Consider the following 24100-nt stretch of genomic DNA (forward strand, 5'->3'; position numbering starts at 1 on the left):
TGGTTGGAAGTGTCCTGTTCTATTTGACAAAATTACTTATGACTTGTTACATTTCGGTGGTTAATTCAGGATCACGGTGCCTTTATTGGTACATTACTACTTTTTGCAGGATAATGAAATTATTTAATTTATGTTTTGCTTTCCTTCCAAAATGGGGTTCAAGGCAGATTACAATAAAATTTTAAAAGTGTGGCTAAAATTTCATAAATTTAAAAGGGTTATTTTTAGTCCCCATGATTTTATATACTGGGCCTTGGTAGTTAAACTGCATTAATTTTACACTGTAAATAGACCTTGGAAAGACCATCTTCTGTGATAGTGGTGGGACTGAGAAAGACTTCTTCTGCTGATCTTAAATCTTAGGTAGATTCACATAGTAATGTGTAACATTTACCTTTAACTGGCTTTTGGGCCGATTTGAGACCATTTTGGATATTTAAATGGATTTTTTAAGAAATAAAAAGTACCTTTAACCTTCATGTTATTCTTAAAAGAACAGGTAATGGGTAGCAATTGCAAAAAAGAACAACAAATAGAAACAGGGTTTTTGTCTTTTTAAAAAATATCAAGTTGTAGGAATGTTGATTATAACAATCAGACGCAACTTCTCTTCTTGCTCCATTACTATGCATTGGGAATACTTACATTTAAGTCAGCAGAGGTTCAAAATGGCACCAATGAGATGGCAATCAGGCTCCCTTGGAATGGCTGAAATTATTGCTTTTCACTTTTAAAAGCAAGGGATTTGCATGTTTATAGATCTCCAGATTATTTCTGAAAAATAGCTCTGATTTATATTGCTTTGCATTTTACCTTCCAAACTCCTGTAGCTGAGAGGTTTGATTATGATAATCTTCAGAATATCTTTGCATTCTCTCTCTCCCTCTCTCTTTCCCCTCCTGTTGGTTCCTGCCATTATGTTTTTTCCCTGTCTTTTTTCTTTCTTTCTTTAAATAAGGAATTAAAAGGCAGGCAGAAAAGTAAGCAGCGAGCATAGAAGAAACCAGAAAAACAAGCAAGACAAATAATGAAGAAAAACCTTTATGAAGTTAACAGTGGAGATACCTTTTTCATGGCTCATCCAAGGACATACTTATTCACAGATGGGGTAATTTAATCATATGCCAGCAGAGGCCAACACTTGATCGAGACCTACAACTCCCCAGAGTAACAAAAGGGCTGCCAGTTTCACAGATAAAAAATGTAATGATTTTAAGTGGGTTTATTTTACATGTTAGAGGAGAAGGGTGAGTGTGTGTGTGAGAAAGTCTTGTTTTGCATTGCTTTTAAAATTTGGTTTATTGATTTTACTTGGCTAATGTCCCCTCAGGGAGATAGGGTGGAATATAAATTATTATTATTATTATTATTATTATTATTATTATTATTATTATTATTATATTGTTATTTTACTGACACAAAAACACAGTATGACACAGCAAACAAGATGTAAATGCTTGGGATGTGTTCAACTTGTGATTTTGTGATATGAAATCCAGCATATACATTATGATTATGATTATGATTATTATTGAAGCATATGGGCAGAGAATTCATAGCCATGTTAATTTGGAATATCAATATGCCATGGGATCATGCAGCACCTTAAAAGCTGGAAGACCAAAGTTCATAGCATAAACTTTCATAGACTGAAGTTTACTTGGTCTGCCAAAGTATCAGAGGAAGTAGACTTAAAGCTTATCTATGGAAATATTCAAACTCAAACCCATTCTGAGTTGGCTCCAAGCTGTTCTGACAATGAGTCTCATGGGTTAAATCAGATTAACCTTGTTTTGTCACACTTTAGTAAAAGTAAGGGATTTACTTGAAACTCTGGAGTATTACACAGCTTCAGGGGCAATGTGGAAAGCAAGATTAGGTCCTATTCGGACTGGTCCACTGTCCCAATGGGGCACAGGGTCTACTTAAAACTATTATGCAGCTTCAGGAAAGTGTGGAAAGCAGGGTTGGATCTGATTTGGATCAGTCCACTATCCTCAAGGGACATTTTTACTATCCCCTTTCCTCTACACTCATCAGAACAGGGAAAATGGGATGGATCATGTCCATGTCACCATTGTCACTGTTCCTAGCCAGCTGCAGTGCTCTGTGTTAGCTCCTGGCCATTCTTGGTGCTCCAAGATAACCAGGAAGAAAATGGGGAGAGCAGTTCCCTCCTTGGTTTGGTGGGTGCCTGTTTTGATATCGGAATTGGGCCCCTTACAATGGCCAGGAATTCACATGGATCTTTGCAGCCAGCAGGGACAGGCAAAGTCAGTGCAGAAAGTGAGGTGATAGTTCAGCGAGGCTTCACCATATAGACTCCAACCCTCCACTATAACCTATTTGGGAGTTTGCATGATGCTGCTTCTCTGACAGTCCAGAGTGTTTTGCTTTGGAGTGGCCCAAGGTTTACGGGTCAGTGTAGATATGGCCTTAGTCTATGAAAGCTTATTCTAACAACTTTGTTCTCCCAAGTTAGTCTCTAAGGTGCTACAAGATCCCTTTAAGTACCAATATGGGTAGAGAGTTAGGCTTTTCAAATCCCCCCAGGATGAATCCATACTTAAAGGTATCAGCATGACAAGCTATAATTAATACAAGAAGAACTGAAAAGGATTTAGAGAACTTCATAAGCATAATTAAAAAATAAGCATTTGGCTGTCACTGATTTCCTTTGTAATTAAAATTATGGCTTGTTGAAGGAGAAGAAAGGGAGGGGGAGCCCAATTTAAAACTGAAATAACTTGGGGATAACAGTGTATGCTAATGGTACAATCCATTTGGTACAGTTCTCAGAAACCACTTCTGTGGGGCTCATGGTGAAGTAAACATATCATTTTTAATACTACATTTTTCAGTTATAAGATACCATCAATCGTAAGGTGCACCTTAATTTCAGTACTACCACAAATATATAAAATATATCTCAGATTCTTTGATACACCCCATTTTTAGAGATATTTATATAGGGAAAAAGTACATCTTAGAATTGAAGAAATACAGTAATAAAACATTTACATGCCTATAGCAGCAATAACTCAGACTTAGTGAGGTAGATCCTCCAGAGGTTCTGTAATGGATGCTAGACTGAATTAAGAAGAGTGTACTGAATGTACCAGTGACATGGCTTTGTTTTGGAGCTTTAAATTAACACATTAGAAGTAATCTTGTTACCTATCATCTATTACTTTGTGGTGTCCAAAGTGAAACAAATATTTTTGGCAGCATTGTGTGTATGTGCAAACAGCAGCAAGGTACAGAAGATACCTTTATAGCAAGTTTTGCAATTACAATACAATACAAATTGATGAAACCAGTATGCCTGGTTTCACCTATTCAAATCCAATAAAATATGTAAGTTCAGGAGTGTATCTCCTTTGCTTAAGAGGGATCGTACTGTGTAGTTGTCCCTCAACATTTGTGGTTTTGACTTTGGCAGATTTGATTATTTATGAATGTGATTGAAAATGTTTGCTCTAGGAATCTTTTGGTTCTTCAGTGTGATTTTATGATCAACTTCCTCCAATCATGGTGGAGGAGCTAGAATCTATAATTCTCTAGGTTCTCTAATGCAATTCTTTGATTAGCGTGTAGTAGATGTTGGCCATATACTTATTCTGAAACACCTAGAAATGTATTTGCCCAAGTTAAAAAAAATCTTTATTTATGGTTTCCCACTTTCATTGTGGTCCTGTGCCCCTAACCCCAATGAAAGTAGAGAGGGCTGTCCAGGGTCAGTTCTTAAAAAGATAACTATCAAAGATCTGCTTGGTATAAAGCAGCTTCAACTCTTTATAAGCTGTAGGTTGTTGGAAGGGAAATTTCAAACTAAAGGAAGGCCAAGAATTAAAGGCCCAATTCCTTAACAGGCTTGCTAAATGAAAGCAGTTCTGAAGCTTACAATTCAGTGAATAAAAACATCCTGTCTGTGTTGCTGGAAGTGTGTGTAACTGCCTCAGCATTTGGGGCCTTTGATGTGACATTTTCTATTTCTGAAAAGACACAAAACATTCACATAGTCATTTGTACCTTACAACATGCCTAGCATTAGAATTTTCTTAATATGTTGTTGATCACTTCAAAAATAAATATTACAACAAATGTGTTTGATATATATTGCCCTCAGGCTCTTGGGGGTTTTAACAGCAGCTTAATAATGCAGAATCAGTAGGTGAAGGCATGAAAATAACAATGACCACCTGGTAGTATCTGATTAGGGAGCTGCTGTTAGAGGCAAGGCTATAAGGGTCAGCTAAAATTTGCCACCTTTTTGTATCTTGCATCAATATGCACCCCTCTGGCGAGTCTCCCAACATTTCCATAGTTTCCTGTAGCAGTACCCTCAATGATGCTCAGATATTTTCAGGTTTATTTACTTACTATGGAAAGCTCCTGATAATAATTGCATGTAAAACCCTGCTGGTACATTGGCAAGCCCAATTTCCTTTCGTACTATCTAATCCAATGGTTTCCAACCTTTGGTCTCTCTAGGTGTTTTGGACTTCAGCGGGGATTTCTGGGAGCTGAAGTCCAAAACAACTAGAGGACCAAAGGTTGGGAATCACTGGTCTAATCTAAAAGATTTTAAAGCACTGCCTTTTTCAGAGTTAAAGATCTCTGCGGACTGTTCTTATACAGGTTGCGTACCTCTTTATCTGAAATGCTTGGGCCCAGAATTCTGGATTTTGGATTTTTCTCTGTTTTAGAGCACAGTGATTCCTTTGAATCCACATATTTTGTATGCACTTTGAAATGATCCTCCCCCAATAAAAAATCCAAAATGTAGACGTTGATTTTGCCACTTTATATAAGGGACATCATTTTATTACGCATTGTATATAATAGGATTTAGGTATCCATGCATTTTGGCGTTCATATTGAATCCTGGATTAATCACCTTAATTTGCATTGAATGGCTACCAGCTACTTTCTGCCTGGGGGCATTCTTTGTTAACTGCTCCTAGTTCCCATATCTCAGAGTGTTGCTTCTTATTTACTGTTCTGATTTTTGAGTTTTTTTAATACTGGTAGCCAGATTTTTGTTCATTTTCATGGCCTCCTCCTTTCTGTTGAAGTTGTCCACATGCTTGTGGACTTCAATGGCTTCTCTATGTAGCCTGACATGATAGTTGTTGGAGTGGTCAAGCATTTCTGTGTTCTCAAATAATATACTGTGTCCAGGTTGGTTCATCAGGTGCTCTGCTATGGCTGATTTCTCTGGTTGAGTTAGTCTGCAGTGCCTTTCATGTTCTTTGACTTGTGTTTGGGCGCTGTGTTTGGTGGTTCCTATGTAGACTTGTCCACAGCTGCATGGTATCCGGTAGACTCCTGCAGAGGTGAGAGGATCCCTCTTGTCCTTCACTGACCATAGCATTTGTTGGATTTTCTTTGTGGGTCTGTAGATGGTTTGTAGGTTGTGCTTCTTCATCACCTTGCCCATGCGGTCAGTGGTTCCCTTGATGCATGGCAAGAACACCTTTCCTCTGGGTGGATCTTTGTCTTGACTCACGTGGCTTGTTCTTGGCCCTGCAGCTCTTCTGATGAACTAAACCACCTAAACTGGGCTCTACAAGCCAATGGATACTCCACCACAAACATCAGATATATATAAACATTCCTTGCTTAGTTTTTCCATACCTCACAACCTCTGAGGATGCCTGCCATAGATGTGGGGGAAACGTCAGGCGATAATACTTTTAGAACATGGCCATACAGCCCGGAAAACATACAATATTTTAAATAATTTTGTGCATGAAACAAAGTTTGTATACATTGAACCATCAGAAAACAAAGGTTTTGCTCTGTTCATCCATGCGGACAATTTTGCAGTTATTTCAGATTTTCGGATAAGGAGTGTGCCAACTATTTTTCCAAAATCACAGAGCTTAATCCACCCTCAAATTAAGTAAATAAAAATTGGACTATACTGACAATGTTTGTGTGTGTGTGTGTGTGTGTATGTGGTTTCTCAGAATTTAAGTCTAAGAAATGAACTTTTCTATACTGTACTCTGTGCAATGTTCACATATAACAGGCAGATATCAGGGGCCCAAGGTTTGTAGAAATACCCAACACATTTAAGAAAACCAAGCTAAGGGAAGTAGAAATTCTCAAACCACCCAGTGGAGACTTAGCATGCTTAGTGGGCATGAGATGCTGACTGTCTATTAAGGGAGAAAAGGAAACTGGATGGCAAGAAAAATGTAGAGGCATATTCTCATTTGGAACACTCTATGCTGCAGCTTTTAATTGCAGATTTTCTTTATACTGTTATAGCATTTATTATTTAAGCTATGGGACTATGAAACAAGCTGGTGCCCAGAGGGGATACCACCAGAAGCTGCACCTTAGCTGCCCTATAGTATATAGGCATAGTACATGAGATAAAATATTAATAGTCATACATACACAGATTTACATTTTCATGAATTTGTATGATGGTGGTGTCCTACATTTGCAAACTTTGCTTCTGAAAGCAACTTACAGATTTGTTTGTTTGTTTTTATTTTGCATCTTTATTGATGTGTAGTTGAGGCCAAAAGTAACCCAAGGCTGTGAAGACTTGGGTTTGCACCCTGCTTAAGACCCATAGATGTGCACCTTTAGTATTAGAGATAAATATATTTTGGTTAAGCAACATTGCATTCTTGATATCCAATGTTGTTGCATATTCTCATTCAAACTGCTATCCCATGCTGGTCTCCAAGCCATTCAGCAAAGCCTGGGAAAACTTGTTTTTCTGGAGTATATCTTCTCAAACAATCCAGCCAGCATGGTTATGTTCCTGTGGTTGGGAATCTGATATTTATAGTCCAAAGATAAATAACTTTCCTAGATTTCGCTTCCTAGCAGTGTTTATCAGCAGTGCTTGGTTGATCTGTTGCCACAGGGCAGTGGCCTGCCTTCAGGTTTTATGGCTTCTCCCCCCATAGTTATCCTGAATCGAATAGAGGGATTATTCTGGTGTCTTGACCCCAAGTTGTGTTTGATTTTGAAGGCAAATATTGGCACTTTGAATTGTGCCTAGAAATGGACCAGGAGTTATTTCACTGGTTTCAACACTAGAGGAATATTTTTAGTACCTATCCTGTCACTATCCAAAGAGCTATATTTTAAAGCTCACATAAAGGGCCTCACATAAAACAGGGAGCCTCGCATAAAACACATTGCAGTAGCCAAATCTGAAGGTTAGCAAGCCATGGATAGCGGTGACCAGACTTTCTCTTTAAAGAGGAAAATGTTACAGTTGGCACAACATATTGAGTGGGTGAAAGAGATGGCTTTTGTGCCATGGAGACAGCCTGCAACAATACTGTCCCTAAGAGAACTTCCCAGCTGTTAACCGAGATCTGTAGTGTGGATGTACTGGGAGTCATCCCAAGCTTATTTGGACATTATCATTATTCATTAGGACACAGTATCTCTGCACAGCTGTTTTATTGGGACTGCTCCCAAGAAACCGATTTAGCGCTAATGTTGCTGAATGGGAAATAGTTATTGCTTAACCAAGGAGGCGTTAACATTAGTTGTACTTCTGCCAGGTAGCATAATGGCGTTTAAAACAGGTGCTAAAAGAGGTGTCAGGTTCCAGGTTTTGCTCTCTTCATATGCAATATGCTAAGAGAAGAGACTGATGTGGAACAGATTTTCTGGAGTGATGCCTCAATCCCAGAGTTTTACTCCTAATTGAGAGTGAAGTTTCTGCTGACTTCCATCTCTAGTATAACTAGAGTAAAGTATGGAAGTCCTTGCATGCTGTTAAAACACCGGAAGGAATGTCAAGGCAAGGTAAAATAATTTTCAGTGAGATTCTGTGGATGTTTTCATATGTCTATTTCCCCTACTTCTAGAACTGTCATTGACATATGCCTAAAAGTGGTAAGGAGTATAGGCTTCACATCTAAATTTGGAATGCTCCTTTAAAAAAGTAATTAGTTATAGGTCCAGTTCTAAGACCCAATATAGTTAATTGCCATGATACTTATATTTATAAAGTCATTCATTCCTTTCTCAAACACAGTGTGTTACTTTTTTAACTTTGAAAAACATATGTCTGAATGTTTCTCATTCAGGACCAGGAGACACATCACAAATCAGCACTTCGTTGGAAGATGCAGCAGCTTTTGCCCTTATTCTCACTGTTCTCTTGTCCAATAAGAGTGGGGGTGCGCTACATTGTAGAATCAATGCGGTTTGATATCACTTTAACTTCAGTGGTTCAATGTTGTGGAGCCATGGGAGCTGTAGTTTGGTGCGGCACCAGCATTTCCTGGCAGAGAAGGCAAAATACCTTGTAAAATTACAACTCCCACAACTCCATAGCATTGAGCCATGGCAGTTAAAGTGATGTCAAACTGTATAGATGCACCCTAAAATGACTTAAACAGGGATAGATCTTTCTTTTCCTGCCTGTTTCCTTCATCTGTTTGCCATCTGTCCCAAAGTCATATAGGTAGATTACATCATCTGGTTCAGCCAGGGTTACTCAAATCAATGCTGTACCAAAAGAATGAATTTGGGGTTGACCACTCTCCTTTATTGTTTCTGGCCTCTGACATGTGCATTCTCTCTTCTTATCCATGGAGAAGAACATGCTGGAGCATGTCTGCCTATGATTTTTAGTCTTCAAAAATAGTTCAGAAAGGATAAGACTGTTCTATCTAAAGAATTGATTTATTTAATAAATGGCTCGTCTTTTGAGCAGCCTAAAACTTATTTTCTGCCTCTACTTGGTTTTTAAAAACTCATCATCCTAAAGTAGGTACAGTCTATTGATTGAGAAGAAGCTGTAATGTGCCTTCTTTTCAATAAGACTCACTCTGCATCCTATCCCTTGAACACACTTGAACCATGAAGCATTCCTTCGCCACTATTTACCTCCCCAAAACTAACAAATATACTGCAACAATATATTTGCAGCCAAGTGGTTTGTCCCACCAAATATTACAGCAAACAGCAAATAATTACAGCCAGCAATTGGAGTGACAGGAAGAAAACAGTATACAGGGCAACACTGAACAGCTCCTTTGGCAAAGATGCAGAGCTCCCCAATGAAAACATGTTGAAGAGCTCTCCTCCTACCCCTGACAACGATATGGAGAATTCTTATCTTGTTAAAGAGACAGGGAGAAAAGATGAAAAGAGAAAGCATAGCCATCTTCCTCCCATCAATGGAGCTTTGTGTTTTCTCTAGGCAGTGAGAATCAACTTCCAGATCCCTAATGGAAAATAAAGCATTCTGCACTAGCTGCTTGCTTTCATCTGCACATGGTTCCATAGTCTCCTAGGACTTCATGGTATGAGATGTTGCTTTGGCACCCTTCTGGCTGATAGAATTGGTCCAAGTGCTGCCAAAGTTTTGTGAGAACTGCAGGGGCAGATTTGCAGTGCCTAAAGAGGAATGGTGTTGTCCTCAAAGGCAAACATTTTAGTCAGTGCAGCTCCACTAAACTAAATTTGTTGTGCACAGTTGCTCTAGAGTGCAGAGCAGAATTTTCCAAAGCAATGGCTTTGTTGGCTGGGGGTGATGAAAGCTGTAATGCAATACATCTGGAATCCATTGTATTGGGGAAGATTGGTATAGCTATTACTGGTCTAGTTTACCTGATAGCCTGAATTAGTTCAATCCGTCTTGTCAATCACAGTTTAACACACTTCTGTTGAAACTGTTCATGCAGTAATAAGAAGAGATCTTGACTCACTCTGGAAGTTTGTTGTAATGGTCAATGCACTGGACACAGACCTACCTCTTCATGACCCACCGCGCCCATGTTTCAGCACCCCTCAACAGAAATATCTGGATAAGTGAAAAAGAATCATACCCTTTGCCCTAGTTTGCCAAATCTATGATCCCATTTTTCAGACTTTTAATAGTTCTGCCTTTAGCCATCTGTTGGTCCAAATCCACAGAGCCCTTTGAGTCAGGAATTATACAGAGAATCTTGTGCTGCTCCTAAGGGATTAATATTTAGATATATTTTTATCCATTTCCAAAGCCAAGGGAGAGATTATAAACTGACTTCTCCTTTCAGTTTTTATGCTGCTAACAGAGCATGCCAGAAATACCAGTGGAAGTGATTTAGAAATGTTAGGTTGCAAAAATAATATGTCCAAATGAGTATGTGACCCAGTGTTATTGAGCCTTGTTTGCATCAAGTTGGTATATTTGCCATAATTAATGGATGCCTGTAACATGGATGGGGAACACTTTGCCTTCCAAATGATTTGGACTTTGGCTCCAGAAGGCCCAGCAATCACAACTGAGGATAAGGATTCACTTGTCTTCCTTGCTACAGCTCATTACTTTTAGCCATTTCTAGAAGACTACAGACATCTTAAAGTAACAGGGACAGATTTTCTACAAGAGCACTCCAAATTCTTTTAAGACTATTGGTATCACACATCTCTACTATAACAGACTCACCGCCAAGACTCTATCTACCCTTGGAAGACAATCACACTTTGCCATGAGTGATAGCCTATTATGGTGATCACACATAGGTAGCTGTGGCCTTTAAAGTGTTGGTTACATCCAGCTGTCAGTAGATTTTAACCCCAGACCTACCAATTTAGACAGTTGTAAGGGATTGCAGGAGACACAATCCAAAAAAACATTGGAAGTGTCACACTTGCCTTCACATCTCCCATAGTAAGCCCAGATTCAGTATGTTGTGGAAGACTGGCAGCAATCCTTAGCTGAGATGACCTCCATCTCCCTATACTGACAAAAAAAGAGAAGAGACTAATAGGAAATACTTTTGCTAGCTATCCCTTCTCATAACCAAGCTTGGAAAAATTACTTTTTTGGACTATTACTCTGTATCCCCTAGCTAGCATGACTAGTGCCCATTTTTTTTCATGTCAGGAGTGACTTGAGAAACTGCAAGTCACTTCTGGTGTGAGAGAATTGGCCGTCTGCAAGGACGTTGCTCAGGGAACGCCTAGATGTTTTACCATTCTGTGGGAGACTTCTCTCATGTATACGCATGGGAAGCTGGAGCTGACAGATCAGCACTCACTCCACTCCCTAGATTTGAACCACTGACCTTTCATTCAGCAGTCTTGCCGGTACAAGGGTTTTAATCCATTGCACCATCGAGGGCTCCTACCAGTGCCCATTACTCAACTGGAGCATGTGTTCTTCTTCCCTTTTGCTGTTCCATTGTTCTTTACATGTTCCCAAACTCATTAGAACACAGTCATTTTCAATTTATGATAACCTTAAGGTTAACCCATCACAGGGAGTTCTTGGCATTGCCTTCCCCTGAGGCAAAGAGAATGTGACTTGCCTAAGATCACTTAGTGGGTTTCCATGTCTGAGCATGGATTCAGAATCTGGTCTCCCAGGTATTAGAACCAACATGCAAGGCACTATCCATTCATTTTTTTCATTTATTTGAGGAAATATGTATTCTGAAAAATAATAAAACATTATTTAAACTGAGTGACAGCAGCACTATTCTTTTTGAAATTTAGTTGGAAATGCCAGGAAATGAACTTGGGGCCTTTTGCATGCAAAGCTAATTTGCTTCCATTAAGTTGTGGAGGTTGTTGAATGTTAACAAAACACATTCAGGGTAGATCAAAATAAAAGGGGAGGATAGACAACAAACAGATGTACATGGGTAGAGACTTCAGGGAAGCACACACCATCTGGATCTGCTTTTGACTTTCACAACTGTCACAGGACTTGGAAAATTTTCCTTTTTTTGCATGGTAATTCCCAGAAACATCCTCCCAGTGTGACTATCAGCCCCAAAGCAATGTTTTCAAACTCTTCTTAATGGAGGAGGTTCAGGTTCAGACATCTGTAGGTAAAAGTTTGCAAGAACCCTTTCAAAATAAAATAAATTTGCATTTGAAAAATTCTGAATAATTTTGGAACATAATTATTATGTTAACTTCTATAAAAGGCCTGTTTGAGGAAAGAAATAGAAACCGTCATCCTGTAAGACCTGTGTTTTTAAAATACCCCTTCTAAGTGTCCACTTTTCCATGATTCCATCTGTCCTTATGGATTTGGTCCCAGAGAAAGTGCAAAATCAGAAGGGCTTGACAAAGCAGCTGAGAATTTTAGCCATCCACACGATGACGTCTGGCTATCCTTCTGTTAGCAAGACAGTATGTGTGTGTGTGAGATGGAGGATTACATAATCCTGATGCCCAAAGAAAGCAGCAGATTCACAGGAAAGTGCTTCGAATGCTGAGCATTGTTGCATGAATGACTTTGAGGAGGTCAAGGGAGGCCGTGCTGCTTTCTTTCGGAGCACATGGGCCCAGCTTGTTTGCAGGCACAACTCACAACCTTTCTGGTGGCTGAGCTTTAAAACCAAGGAGTAATAATATGAGGAGGCCTGATTAGCATAGGGGAGTGGTGGTGAATAACAAAACTGTTCTGTCTCGAAACAGCCCCACTCAGTTCACCCTCAGGGGGTTGATGTTGGTGGTTACTGATGGAAAATCACAATGAAAAGACAAACCAGCCAAGCAGAACTTGCAAAATTGCTTACAGGTGGCTACTTTTATATCCCCAATAAACAGCAGAGATTAGCATTTAAACCCACCGTAGCATGCAAAAACTCCCATCTTCTGCAGTGCAGGCTTCTGGGCTCAGGATGTCATGTTGAGTTACAACTCCAAATAATGTGGCAAGGTGGTGCTCTGGATTTCTTATAGGGTTGGAAAGGACTCTGGGGTAAAAAACCTCTGGTCCATGAGGATGTGTTTGTGCCCATATCTCATCTCTGTAGATTCCATCAGCTGCCTCAGGTGGCAGAGACTGTGAGAGGGCTGTAGGCCCCTGGTAATTCCCCTTTCTTGAGGAATGCATTTCTGTTGGCCACCCAAACCTGCCCTATATACTTTGAAACAGTCTGCTATGCTCAGTCATTGTAGAAGAAATTGTTCAGGCACCAGTAGTAAAGGTAAAGGTTTTCTCCTGACATTAAGTCCAGTCGTGTCCGACTGTGGGGGTTGGTGCTCAGCTCCATTTCTAAGCCAAAGAGCTGGCACTGTCCACAGACACCTCCGAGATCATGTGGTCGACATGACTGCATGGAGAGCCATTACCTTCTTGTCGGAGTGGTACCTATTGATCTACGCACATTTGCATGTTTTCAAACTGCTACATTGGCAGAAGCTGGTGCTGACAGTGGGAACTTACTCAGCTCCCCAGATTCGAACCGCCAACCTTTCGGTCAGCAAGTTCAGCAGCTCAGTGGTTTAACCCACTGCACCACCAGAGGCTCCTCAGGCACCAGTATATAGAAATAAAATTCAACTACCAGTTCATACAGTGCTCTTTGCATCAGGCAACAAAGCATCCATACCTTGCTCTGCCCCTCTTGTACTGCAGGAGGCTTTCAGTGCCCATGCTGAGCAGCACATTCTGGGAGTTTTAGTTGAAAAAGTACATTTTCTAAGTTTGAGTGAAAGAGACAAAAATCACACCATGCTGTTGCTGTGGTCTTTATTTATAATTCCACCTGTCCCCCAAAACTGGGACTCAAGGTGGATTACAATTTAAACAAGTGCAGTATAGCATACAAAAGATCAACAAAATACATGCAGATGCACATTGGTGGTATGCATCTCAGAATGCATAGCACAGTGGTTGGAGCTTGTAACCTACCACCTAGACTTTAATCTTCATAGAAGATAGAAGAGCCTTAACTAATGTGTAAATGAATTTGAGTGCATCCATTCCTTTCTCTTTTGTCTTCCCAATTCCATTTTGAAGCCACGATATCAAGTGAAAGCTCCACAAAAAGAGGACCTTGGTGGCAGATGGTAGCTTCCACATTTGCAGAGTGCTGAATGGAGTGGAGTAGTTTCAGTGAACTATAATGTTGCTGTCCGTGGTGCTGAACTCCACAAAAGCAAAGATTTATGTAGGAGTCATGAGTGGATAAAGGAGAACACTTTGCATGCAATAAAACTGTCCTAAGATTTCTTTCCTTTTATACTGGTGCCATGTCATGGAACTAAATATTACTTTTATTATTCAAAGCAAAAATGAAAATTCGCAGGCAGTTGATAACTTCATTAGGACTTGCTGAAATTATGATAGATTGGGCATGCTTTTGAATTATTTTGAATTATTCACTAGGTTTGATGTTCTGAAAAAGTAGGGAGGGGAAAGAAACATGAAAGTTAACAAATGGTCCCAAGTTATGTGTGTCCCATAACTCCTGCTGTAGAGCGAGTGCAATCCTGTCCTGGCATAGGTAGATCTGTTGGCTCCCAGAGCAAATACAGTAGAGTCTCACTTATCCAAGCCTTGCTTATCCAAGCCTCTGGATTATCCAAGCCATTTTTGTAGTCAGTGTTTTTGATATATCGTGATATTTTGGTGCTAAATTCGTAAATACAGTAATTACAACATAACATTACTGCGTATTGAACTACTTTTTCTGTCAAATTTGTTGTATAACATGATGTTTTGGTGCTTAATTTGTAAAATCATAACCTAATTTGATGTTTAATAGGCTTTTCCTTAATCCTTCCTTATTATCCAAGATATTCGTTTATCCAAGCTTCTGCCGGCCCATTTAGCTTGGATAAGTGAGACTCTACTGTAAGTGCTTTCTTCAGGTTTTCTACAGAGGCTTTTTTTTTCTAGGATCCCATTTTAGTCAGTCAGCCCTCATTCTCCCACTACTTTCCTAAGGCCTCAGACAGGGTTTTGCTTGGCCATACTTGACTTGGAGGTAACTAAGGCCCCTTCCACACAGCTGTATAAAATCTACATTGGACTGGATTATATGCCAGGATGTACTCAGATAATCCAGTTCAAAGCAGATATTGTGGATTATCTGCCTTTATATTATGGGTAATATGTCTGTGTGGATAGGCCTTGAGAAGTAGACCTAGGTATTGTCTGCATTCTGCCTGATTCGAGCTAATACGAATGCTAAGCAGGTACATAGTATACTCCCCCGCAATGACTTTTTCATGCATGTATTTTGCAGGGGAATTCTATGATTTGGTGGACATTTCCCTTTTTCCACACATGCACACAAATGCATATGAACTTACTTAAAATATATAGGGGTCTTCCAGCTAAGTATCCTTCTTGGTTTATTGGAAATACCTTATGGAGGAAAATCCACATATGCAACTATTTATCATGTATATCAGAGCTAATACAGTTATGTGAAGGTTGTGCTCTGCAGACTGTTCAGTTCAACTTTCAATTTTAGACTGATATTGATAATGTGATACAGTGGAAATGTTTTATATTATAATCCAGGATTTACAGTACTTTTGTCTCTTAAAGGGCTGACATAATCAACGGGGTTCTGTGGTTGGGAATAGATGTGGACGTGGATTTAATCCTTTGCTTACCAGTGAGTGAACCACGCTCTTAGATACTACTGTTTGTCTTCTCTTTCAGGAATGAGACTGTTTTGCACCAATTCTGCTGCCCTGCAGCTGATGCTGAGCAGAAGCCTTCATCTGCAGACTCTTCTCCCAGGTTCGTTAATTCATGCTATGCTTGTTTTTCCTGTCACTTCTGCATTCCCTGCTTTGGCTTGCACACAGAAAACACCCAAGCTCCTTACAATCTATTACAGTAGAGTCTCACTTATCCAACACTCGCTTATCCAACGTTCTGGATTATCCAACGCATTTTTGTAGTCAATGTTTTCAATACATGTGATATTTTGATGCTAAATTTGTAAATACAGTAATTACTACATATAATTACTGTGTATTGAACTACTTTTTCTGTCAAATTTGTTGTATAACATGATGTTTTGGTGCCTAATTTGTAAAATCATAACCTAATTTGATGTTTAATAGGCTTTTCCTTAATCTCTCCTTATTATCCAACATATTCACTTATCCAACGTTTTGCCGGCCCGTTTACGTTGGATAAGCGAGACTCTCCTGTACTATGAAAAAGGGGGTCTAGATGTTAGGGGAGAGATACAATGGGGCAAAATCTTTCTTCCCAGCATTCTTTTTGCACATGCTTCCATTCACCCTCCTGGGATCTGCCTTCCTGGGATCCTTATTCAACCTGCCATTCCTCAGATGGGCACTCTCCTTCCCTATGATTCCCTTATTTCCTAGATTTTGGACATTTTCTCTATTTTGGATGAAGACATTTCCTCTTAAGTTACTAGAGTTAATTGTTTTAGAGTTTAAAGAGTTTTAGCTAAAATATGATGACATTTTTGCTCTTGTTCTTATGCCTTCATTCATCAGTGAAAAGCAGCCCCTGATAAGTTTCTGGAAACTGATTTTAGCCCCGGCCTTTTAAAAAAAGTATCCCATTCTTAGAGTAGAGGAGGGCTAGGCAACTGCCCAAGATGCCAAAACAAAAACAATACTTGATACATATTTTCAGTTTCTTCTGTATATTACAACAACACATTCTTCAAAAGCAGAAGAGAATTCAAAGGCAGTTTTGAAAAATGGGAGGTTTCAGAGTTATTTACAGAAAAAAGAGGCACATATCAAAATACTCTTGTTTTGTTAATAAAAATACCTAATGTTTTTCAGCACTTGTTCACTTGTCCAATAAAAAACACTTGTTGAGTGCCTAATATAGAAATTTCTGAACTTTGTTTTTAAATAGCCTCCGAAGAAGGCCTCAAGAGTACACAGGTATAGATTATTCAGCATTGGCTGTGTTTACTCTCCTTGATGTTGCCTGTTGTAATTTCCCAACACCTATTATGCGGAAGATGACACAGGGATAATAAGTATCATTACTCTCTGTTTCTACCTGAATTCTGGATTGGTTTAATGCCAATGTCATTGTGGGGCATAAACACATCCTTGGTTAGGATCACATGACTAGGTGGTGCAATCTATGAAAAATCCATCACATGACCTAGTGAAATTACCTATCTCAAAGCTTTGCACTTCTTAAGGTGCTTCACTACTGAATGTATCTATCTATCACAAACCTGGGCTCAACTTGAAGAAATTGCCTTTGGCTTTGCTGTGTGGATGCTACCATCTGTAGTGGGAGAAAAAAATCAGTGAGTCCAGCAGGTCCAGGGGCTGGGTGCAAAACACAGTTTATTCAGTTATGGTTGCAGGCAGATCACAGAGAAAGTCTTGGGAAAAGGCAAGCCTAGGAGTGGACATACTTTGACAAGGAATAGTAGCAAGCTGAGTCTTTTTGATAACATAACAAAAGTGACTCTGCAGAGGTATTTTTCTGATTTAGCAGCAGGCTGTTTGACTATGATTCCTTGTTTGGTCCGTTTTGTGGATGTGGTTAGTAATCTAACAATTATTATTTATTCAAGTATTTCTGTCTCTTCCTATATCATAAAATTCCTAGGGCAGTGTACAATGAAAATCAGTGTAAACCAGTTAAAACAATTTAAAGCCATTTAAAGCATTAAGAAAAATATAAATACATTAAAAACAAGTTACATTTGATTAACCAGTTAAAAACAAGTTTAAAAGATTAAAACCAGTTTAAGGCAATGTATATTAGCAGTTTGAGATTGGCTGAGAAGGTTGTCTCACATGTCCTCAGTATATTCACCTCACTAGTAAGATACAGGAGAGAACCTCTCCTCAGCAGTCCTCAGTTCATGTCAGGCACATAAAGGGAGGGAAACTCTCAAGTACTGAGTTCCTTGAATACAGCCTGGAAGCACAGTGGTAGACAAGGTAGTTTATTCTTTTGGCCTGAACTTAATAGCAGAACAAAATCTAAAACTCTGTGAGTCCTCTAGGTTAGAATGTCTTCAAATTTAACACTAAAGGTCCAACCTCTCTATGTAACTCTAAAGCAAAGATATGGAAAGTGTGGCCTGTGGTCTCAGATCCTACTTTTGTGGTACCTAAAGCTACCTGTCAGTCCCCCAAAGCTCCTCCAATGCCCCCAAATTATACCCCCAGGTGCAACCAAAGTCCTTGAACGTATGGAGAAAATACCCTCCCAATATCAATATAAACTTGCTCTATATAGGCAAGTTTTCTAGTTTCTCTTCCCTCACTTCTCTGCAGATTATAATTGGGAGAGTCAGCACAAAGCAATTTTTTTCCATAATCATAAGACATAGTGTTATGTTAATGCTCATAGATAGATAACAAATGACTTGAAGTCCACAAAAGCTGCCCCCATTGCTCTCCTTGCAAAACTAGGAGAGTAGGGGGTGGGGAAGATTTTGTGGACTTCAGCTCTCTTCATCACATGCCCTTATACCAAACAAAATTGGTTAGTCTTTAAGATGCCTCAAGATTTGTTGGTGGTTTTATTAATCTCATTACACAGTAATTTGCAATCATACAAGTTCTTGATGCTTCCACAAAGCCCTATTTCCAGATCAGAAAGAATGACATGTCAAGTTCTTCTAGAGATTGGGCCCTTCTTAGACTTTTTAGAGCAACTGTACATCCGGATAAAAACTTTATTTTAAATTATTACTACCAGATTACTACTAAGTTAGCTGAGAGATTCTGGGATTGTTAAAAATATGTTTCTTATTTCCCCAATGGAGAATTTCTCAACTGGCGGAAAATCTGAAGGGTCCAAAGCATCAGTTTTCCACATTTTCCCAATCATTACTCCAAGCAACTCGTAAACAGAGATGATGATCCCTCATCTCTTTGTGTTGCTCCAGTTTCCTTCTACAGTGCCAATCTCCCAGGGATGAAATGCAGGGAAAGAGAAGATGGGTGAGCCCTTGAGGACTCAATAACAAGTGATCTTGTAATTGCTACACTTTCTCTTGGGGTTGAAAGCTGCAATAGCCAAGTTGGATTTGTTCTAAAATTGTGGAAATGAAAGAAAATTAATTATAAGCTATCTTGTAAGTGGCAAACACCCTCCTCCCCTGCTTTGTATTGAGGAACTCTCACTAGGGGTCTAGAGTTGTTATATAACTTCCATATGAAAGGATGTGGGTTTTTTTTAGTGACCTGTCCCTTTTTTTTAACAGAATGGCTTAAATTATTGGGATCTGGAGATTATTCAGGAGCAGGCCAAGCCAATTAGGACATTAATGAGCCAACCTGATATTCTGAATAATTGACAGTCAGCCAAATCAGCTCACTTGGGTCTTTAGAATTAGCTCAACGGAAGGCTTTGCTGAGGCAGCCATATTTCTAGAGGAATCTGACTTTCCTAATCAACCTGTGCCCCATTTTAGGGGCCCCTTTCCCTCTTGCACATGCCCCCCACTATTGCTGCAGCATCTTACATTATATAACCCAAAGTAAACATTTCCACCTCTTTTCTTTTCCCTGATCAGGCATTTTTGTAAACGAGAGAGCCTGTCAGAAGTGATGCTGTTAATAACTGCCAGCCGTCTAGTTTTAATTAGAGTTTTCTTCATTAATGCCTCGACTCCTCTCCGTGTGGCAGATTAAATAATGTACTCGCAGCTCATTTACACAAACCCCCAAACTGCAGGGCTGAGCTACAATCCTTTAATTAAACAGCCCGGCTGATCCCTACCACTGCCTCGCCTCATCAGTCTAAGCCGATTAAACAGAATAGGGACTAATAAGGAGTATAAACAGAGAAGTGACTCTTGTCTGTTCAAGGGACTTCGTGGCTTTGGCAACTCGGTGGGTGGGCTAGTAACTCCTCCTTCTACTGAGAACACGTAGATGGGGCATCCCACACAGGTGCACCATGACTTGCTGAAATGGCAAGATTTTTAGCTGTCTTTGAGACCAAATATAAAACAAACAAAAAATATAAACCAACTGGCTGGTGGATTATCATGCGCTTGTGTAACACCAAGTGTTTTCCTCTCTGGAATGATTGTCAAATGCCCTAGCCTAATCTCTGGGCATCTCTATCTTTAAAAAGAAGCTTACATGGATTTAATAGCCATTTTTGTCTCTCCAGAGAAAGTTGGGGACAATTAGTTCCATAGGAAAGAAAAGGACTAGAATGTAGTTCCTGGCTTCTTTGTAGAAGCCATTATGGTTATCAAATCATAAAACGATAAACAAGAAGCAGGAACAGATATTGGAATTTTTGAGGATATTAGAGTTCCTACACATTTTTTAAAAGATGCTCTCCAGTTTTCAAAGTGAAATTTCAAAGTTCATCATTTGAATTCTACATACTCAACTGAGAGCATAGTAGTTTAAGCATTGGATTATGACTATGGAGTCCAGGGTTTGAATCTCTGCTTAGCCATGGAAGCCCACTGGGTGGTCCTGGGAAAGTCACACTCTCTCAGCCTCAAGGGAAGGCAGAGGCAGCTCCTTCAAAAAAAATTGCCTAGAAAATTTTGAGATAGGGTTGCCATACTTGGGGAAGCACTTAAAGGCACTCAACAAGAGATATTGAACTGAAAGGATGCATCTTGGTTTGTATGCAAAATTTATTTTCAGTTTCCCTTCAAAATAATTGCAGTAATACTTGAGATTAATAAAAACAACTGAATTGTAGGCAAGTCCTCATCAAGAGCAAGCTGTAGTTAATGCTTGTCTGTCATTTAGTGGTAACTCCGTGGGATTCAGTTGTCACAAGTGAGTGCTCAGCATTTCCCCTTCCACCTTTAAAATAATGTCTTCCTTTAGTCATTTCTAGTACTGTACTGTGATAATTTCAGAGCAACTGAAATACCAGATTTATCTGTAGCTGTTAGCCATGGTCTCAAAACTATACTCAAAAGTCAGTAATGGTAAGAGTGTTGAACTGGGAAGAACCTGATTCAAGCCCCTACTGAGTCATTAGCTTGACCCTCTTCACAGAATTGGTATGAGAATAATGTGGGCAGGAGGGGAGCCATGTAGCCTTTTAAAATAATAAATGCAAACTTATGAATACACCTGTGAGTGCTCAGAATCACCATATGTTGAGAACATATCCATGTTGTATGTTGATATTGACTACCATCAAGTCATCTTCAACTAATAGAGAACCCATGAATGAGAGAGTTCCAAGACATCCTGTCATTAACAGCTCTGTTCAGGTCTTGCAGATTCAAGGCCATAGTTGAGTCTCTCTATCTGAAATGCAGTCTTTCTCTTTTCTTACTGCTCTTTATCTTGCCAAGCGACTTCTCTAGTAATTCATGTTTTCTCATGATATGTCTAAAGTATGACAGTCTCCATTTAATCATATTGGTTTCTAGGGAGAGTTTATTTGCACATATCTATACCTAGAAAAATTTCTCAGATTAAAACCAGGACATGGTGCCAAAACAAATCAGAATGCGGTGAAGATGGCAAATGAGGAAGAACAGATTTGAGGCGAGACTACTTTTGCTTGAACCTTTTGGATTGGGAAGCGAAGACTCTGTTCTGTTCTTTACAAAATGCAAACTATTTTGCATTTTGAATTCAGTTTGCAATAATTAAAGTAGATGGAGGATAAAGGAGGAAAGCGTATGGGGAGTGGGGAGAGAAAAAAATGGCAGCAGGTTAGCACTGTGTGATACAACTTAGGTTGCATTGTAGAGTGTGGTTCCCATTGCATATATCGTCTGAAGCTGTTCCTCACTCTGCCTAATAGTAGCGCTGAATCTGCCATTCTTTACCAGGTCTAGTAAATACAGATTGTTATTTGACCTAGCCTCATGATTTCAACAACCAGTGCATCCATTTCCCTGCCATTTTTATCAGCTAATGATAAGCATCCATCCTGGGATTTGAATAGGCCAGTAATTGCCTCCCCGTTTCTCTAAGTCTCATGTCGTGAAGTCTAGCATTCCGGAACAATGATCTTTCAAATGGGTCCGGCTGAAACCCGTCTCTGACACGATTGCATCCCACATTTCCTTTTGTAAGCATTAATGGAACTGAGATGTGAGAGAGTCATTTCTGTTCTAATAATGAGGGGAAAATCTAAAATCACAATGGGAGAGAATGGCACATGCTGTTCTTCCACGGTCTTTTCATAGTCCACCATGTGGTACTTTGGTATGGAAACGAGCTGCTCCAGAGCACAAAATGATCTTCTTATTCCAGTCTTGCAACAGAAGACACTAGTCTGAAATGTGTGGAATGGGAGATACTGAGGAAGAATTACTTTGTCAATGGACTCTGCTGTGTTTTTTGAAGAACCATGTGGGATGCACATTAATGGTTGCTAGAGGTGATGGAAGATCATGCGATCTCAGCTGTTTGCAGCACATCCCAGTTGTCAGTTTAGCTTTGTTATTTTGAGTCAACAAGCCCTTGAAGATGTGTTATAATGAATAATACAGGTATGTTATTATAAACAAAATTTGTAAATAATAAGTTAACCTGCACAAAATGTGTGAAACGGTCTTGTTAAAGATCCAGCCAGCCAGGCATGCCATCTTCCAAGACACTTCCTTTTTTGTTCCTTCCAAGACCACTGAGAATGTTCCGTCTTCAATGAGCTGTCATGCCTCCCCTCATATTTTTCCAGTATTTTCTTGCACTTCCTAAAACCTTGGGGTTCTCCAAGTCTGTTACAACCTCCCTCTTCTATGAGATGAGACTGATTTAATTGCACAAGGATTCATACTCCAAAATATTGTTTTTGCATAGTTTAAAATAGGAGTGGAGAACCTGTGCTCAGTCCAAACTTTTTAGATCTGAAGCTCTAGTGAGCAACTGAAAGCCAGTAGACACCAGCAATGCTGTTTTGTCGGAATCATTAAAGAGTCTGTGTGCTCCAGTGTTTTGGGTGTTGAAAAATGACTCTGGAGATCCAGTTTCAAATCCCTGCTAAGCCATGGAAATCTATTGGGTGGCCTTCGGCACATCTCACTCTCAGAGAATGCCCTCTGAACAAATCTTGTTCAAAAAACCTAGTGACAGATGCATGTTAGGCCATTGTAAGAAATGACTTGAAGACACACCAGAAATGTGTTGTCGAAGGCTTTCATGGCCAGGATCACAGGGTTGTTGTATGTCTTTCGGGCTGTGTGGCCATGTTCCAGAAGTATTCTTTCCTGACATGGAAATGCCTCACAACCTCTGAGGATGCCTGCCATAGATGTGGGTGAAACGTCAGAGAGAATACTTCTGGAACATGGCCACACAGCCTGAAAGACATACAACAACACCAGAAATGACTTGCATACCCTCGCATACCCTCCCAAGAGAGATGCGTCAAATTCAAACCCTGTTGGGCTTCAGAAAAGCCCTAAAAACATGGCTGTGTGCCCAGGCTTTTAATCAATAAATGGTGAAGATGACACGGACTGAACTATGGATAAAGCATGAGGAAGATTTTATGTTTGAAATGTATATTTTTAATTCATAATGCATTTTAATAGTTTTAACTGTTTTATGTGCTGTTTTATATTGGTTTGTATGGGCATCTAATTGTTGCCCCTGTTGTAAGCCGCCCTGAGTCCCTTCGGGTGAGAAGGGCAGGATATAAATGTGAGAAATAAATAAATAAATAAATAATAAATACAAGAGCAATAGGAACCATTATCCATATTTTTCACCTCCTAAGTATCAAAAACTGAATGGCTCTTAATTAAAATACTTTGAATTTTTGAAAGGAGCCTCTTCTGTGTGGCTAATATTAAAGCAAAGTTAACTAGGCTTTGCATAACATCATAATCACAAATACCATTTAATCCCTGTCTGTAAGCACAGCTAGCCCTCCACATCCACAAGTTCTGCATCCACAAGTTCAATCATGCATGGCTTGAACATATATATTTTTTAAAAATCCAAAAAACAAACATTGATTTTGCTATGTGCAGAGTGATATGCTATATGTGAGCATATCCTACAGTAGCCTCCTGCCATTTCACAGCTTTTCAGGCTCTCTTTGGCACTTTTTTTTTGTCAACCTTAGAACAGGAGTGTATAGTATTGGCTTCTTTAATATGAAAATAATGTGATGATGACAGCAAAACTGGACTGGGAGGGCTTTCTGTAGAAGATAAATGCTTTATGTATGGGAATTACAAACTAATCTTGTATAGGTTCTATAGCGATGTCAAGTATAGCTTTCTTTTGGACATAATTCAAAACAAGAATTAATAACGATGATGAGCATTAATAATAATTTGAATGTCTTGGTGTGCCATATACCCATTCCCTTGAAATCTGAAGAATGGCAGGAAGATGTTTCACAAAATTTGAAATCAAAACACTCCAAATAGCAACATTTTGATTCAAGATCTTCTAGTACAAGCATCTTGAATGGTATCTGGAATAAACACCT

General features: G+C 39.4%; 1 protein-coding gene across 7 annotated transcripts in view; it reads left to right on the plus strand.

Moving 5' to 3' along the window:
- The window catches only part of iqsec3 (IQ motif and Sec7 domain ArfGEF 3), a 194890-nt gene that overhangs the window by 68697 nt on the left and 102093 nt on the right, over positions 1-24100 (plus strand). For all 7 annotated transcript variants that reach the window (XM_008110439.3, XM_008110438.2, XM_008110436.3 and 4 more), the window contains exon 2: positions 15398-15478. In XM_008110439.3, coding sequence (XP_008108646.2) covers positions 15398-15478 — 81 coding nt within the window. The remainder of the gene's footprint in view (positions 1-15397; positions 15479-24100) is intronic.

The sequence above is a fragment of the Anolis carolinensis genome, chromosome 5 (genome assembly GCF_035594765.1).
Source record: "Anolis carolinensis isolate JA03-04 chromosome 5, rAnoCar3.1.pri, whole genome shotgun sequence".
In the NCBI taxonomy this organism is placed as follows: domain Eukaryota; kingdom Metazoa; phylum Chordata; class Lepidosauria; order Squamata; family Dactyloidae; genus Anolis; species Anolis carolinensis.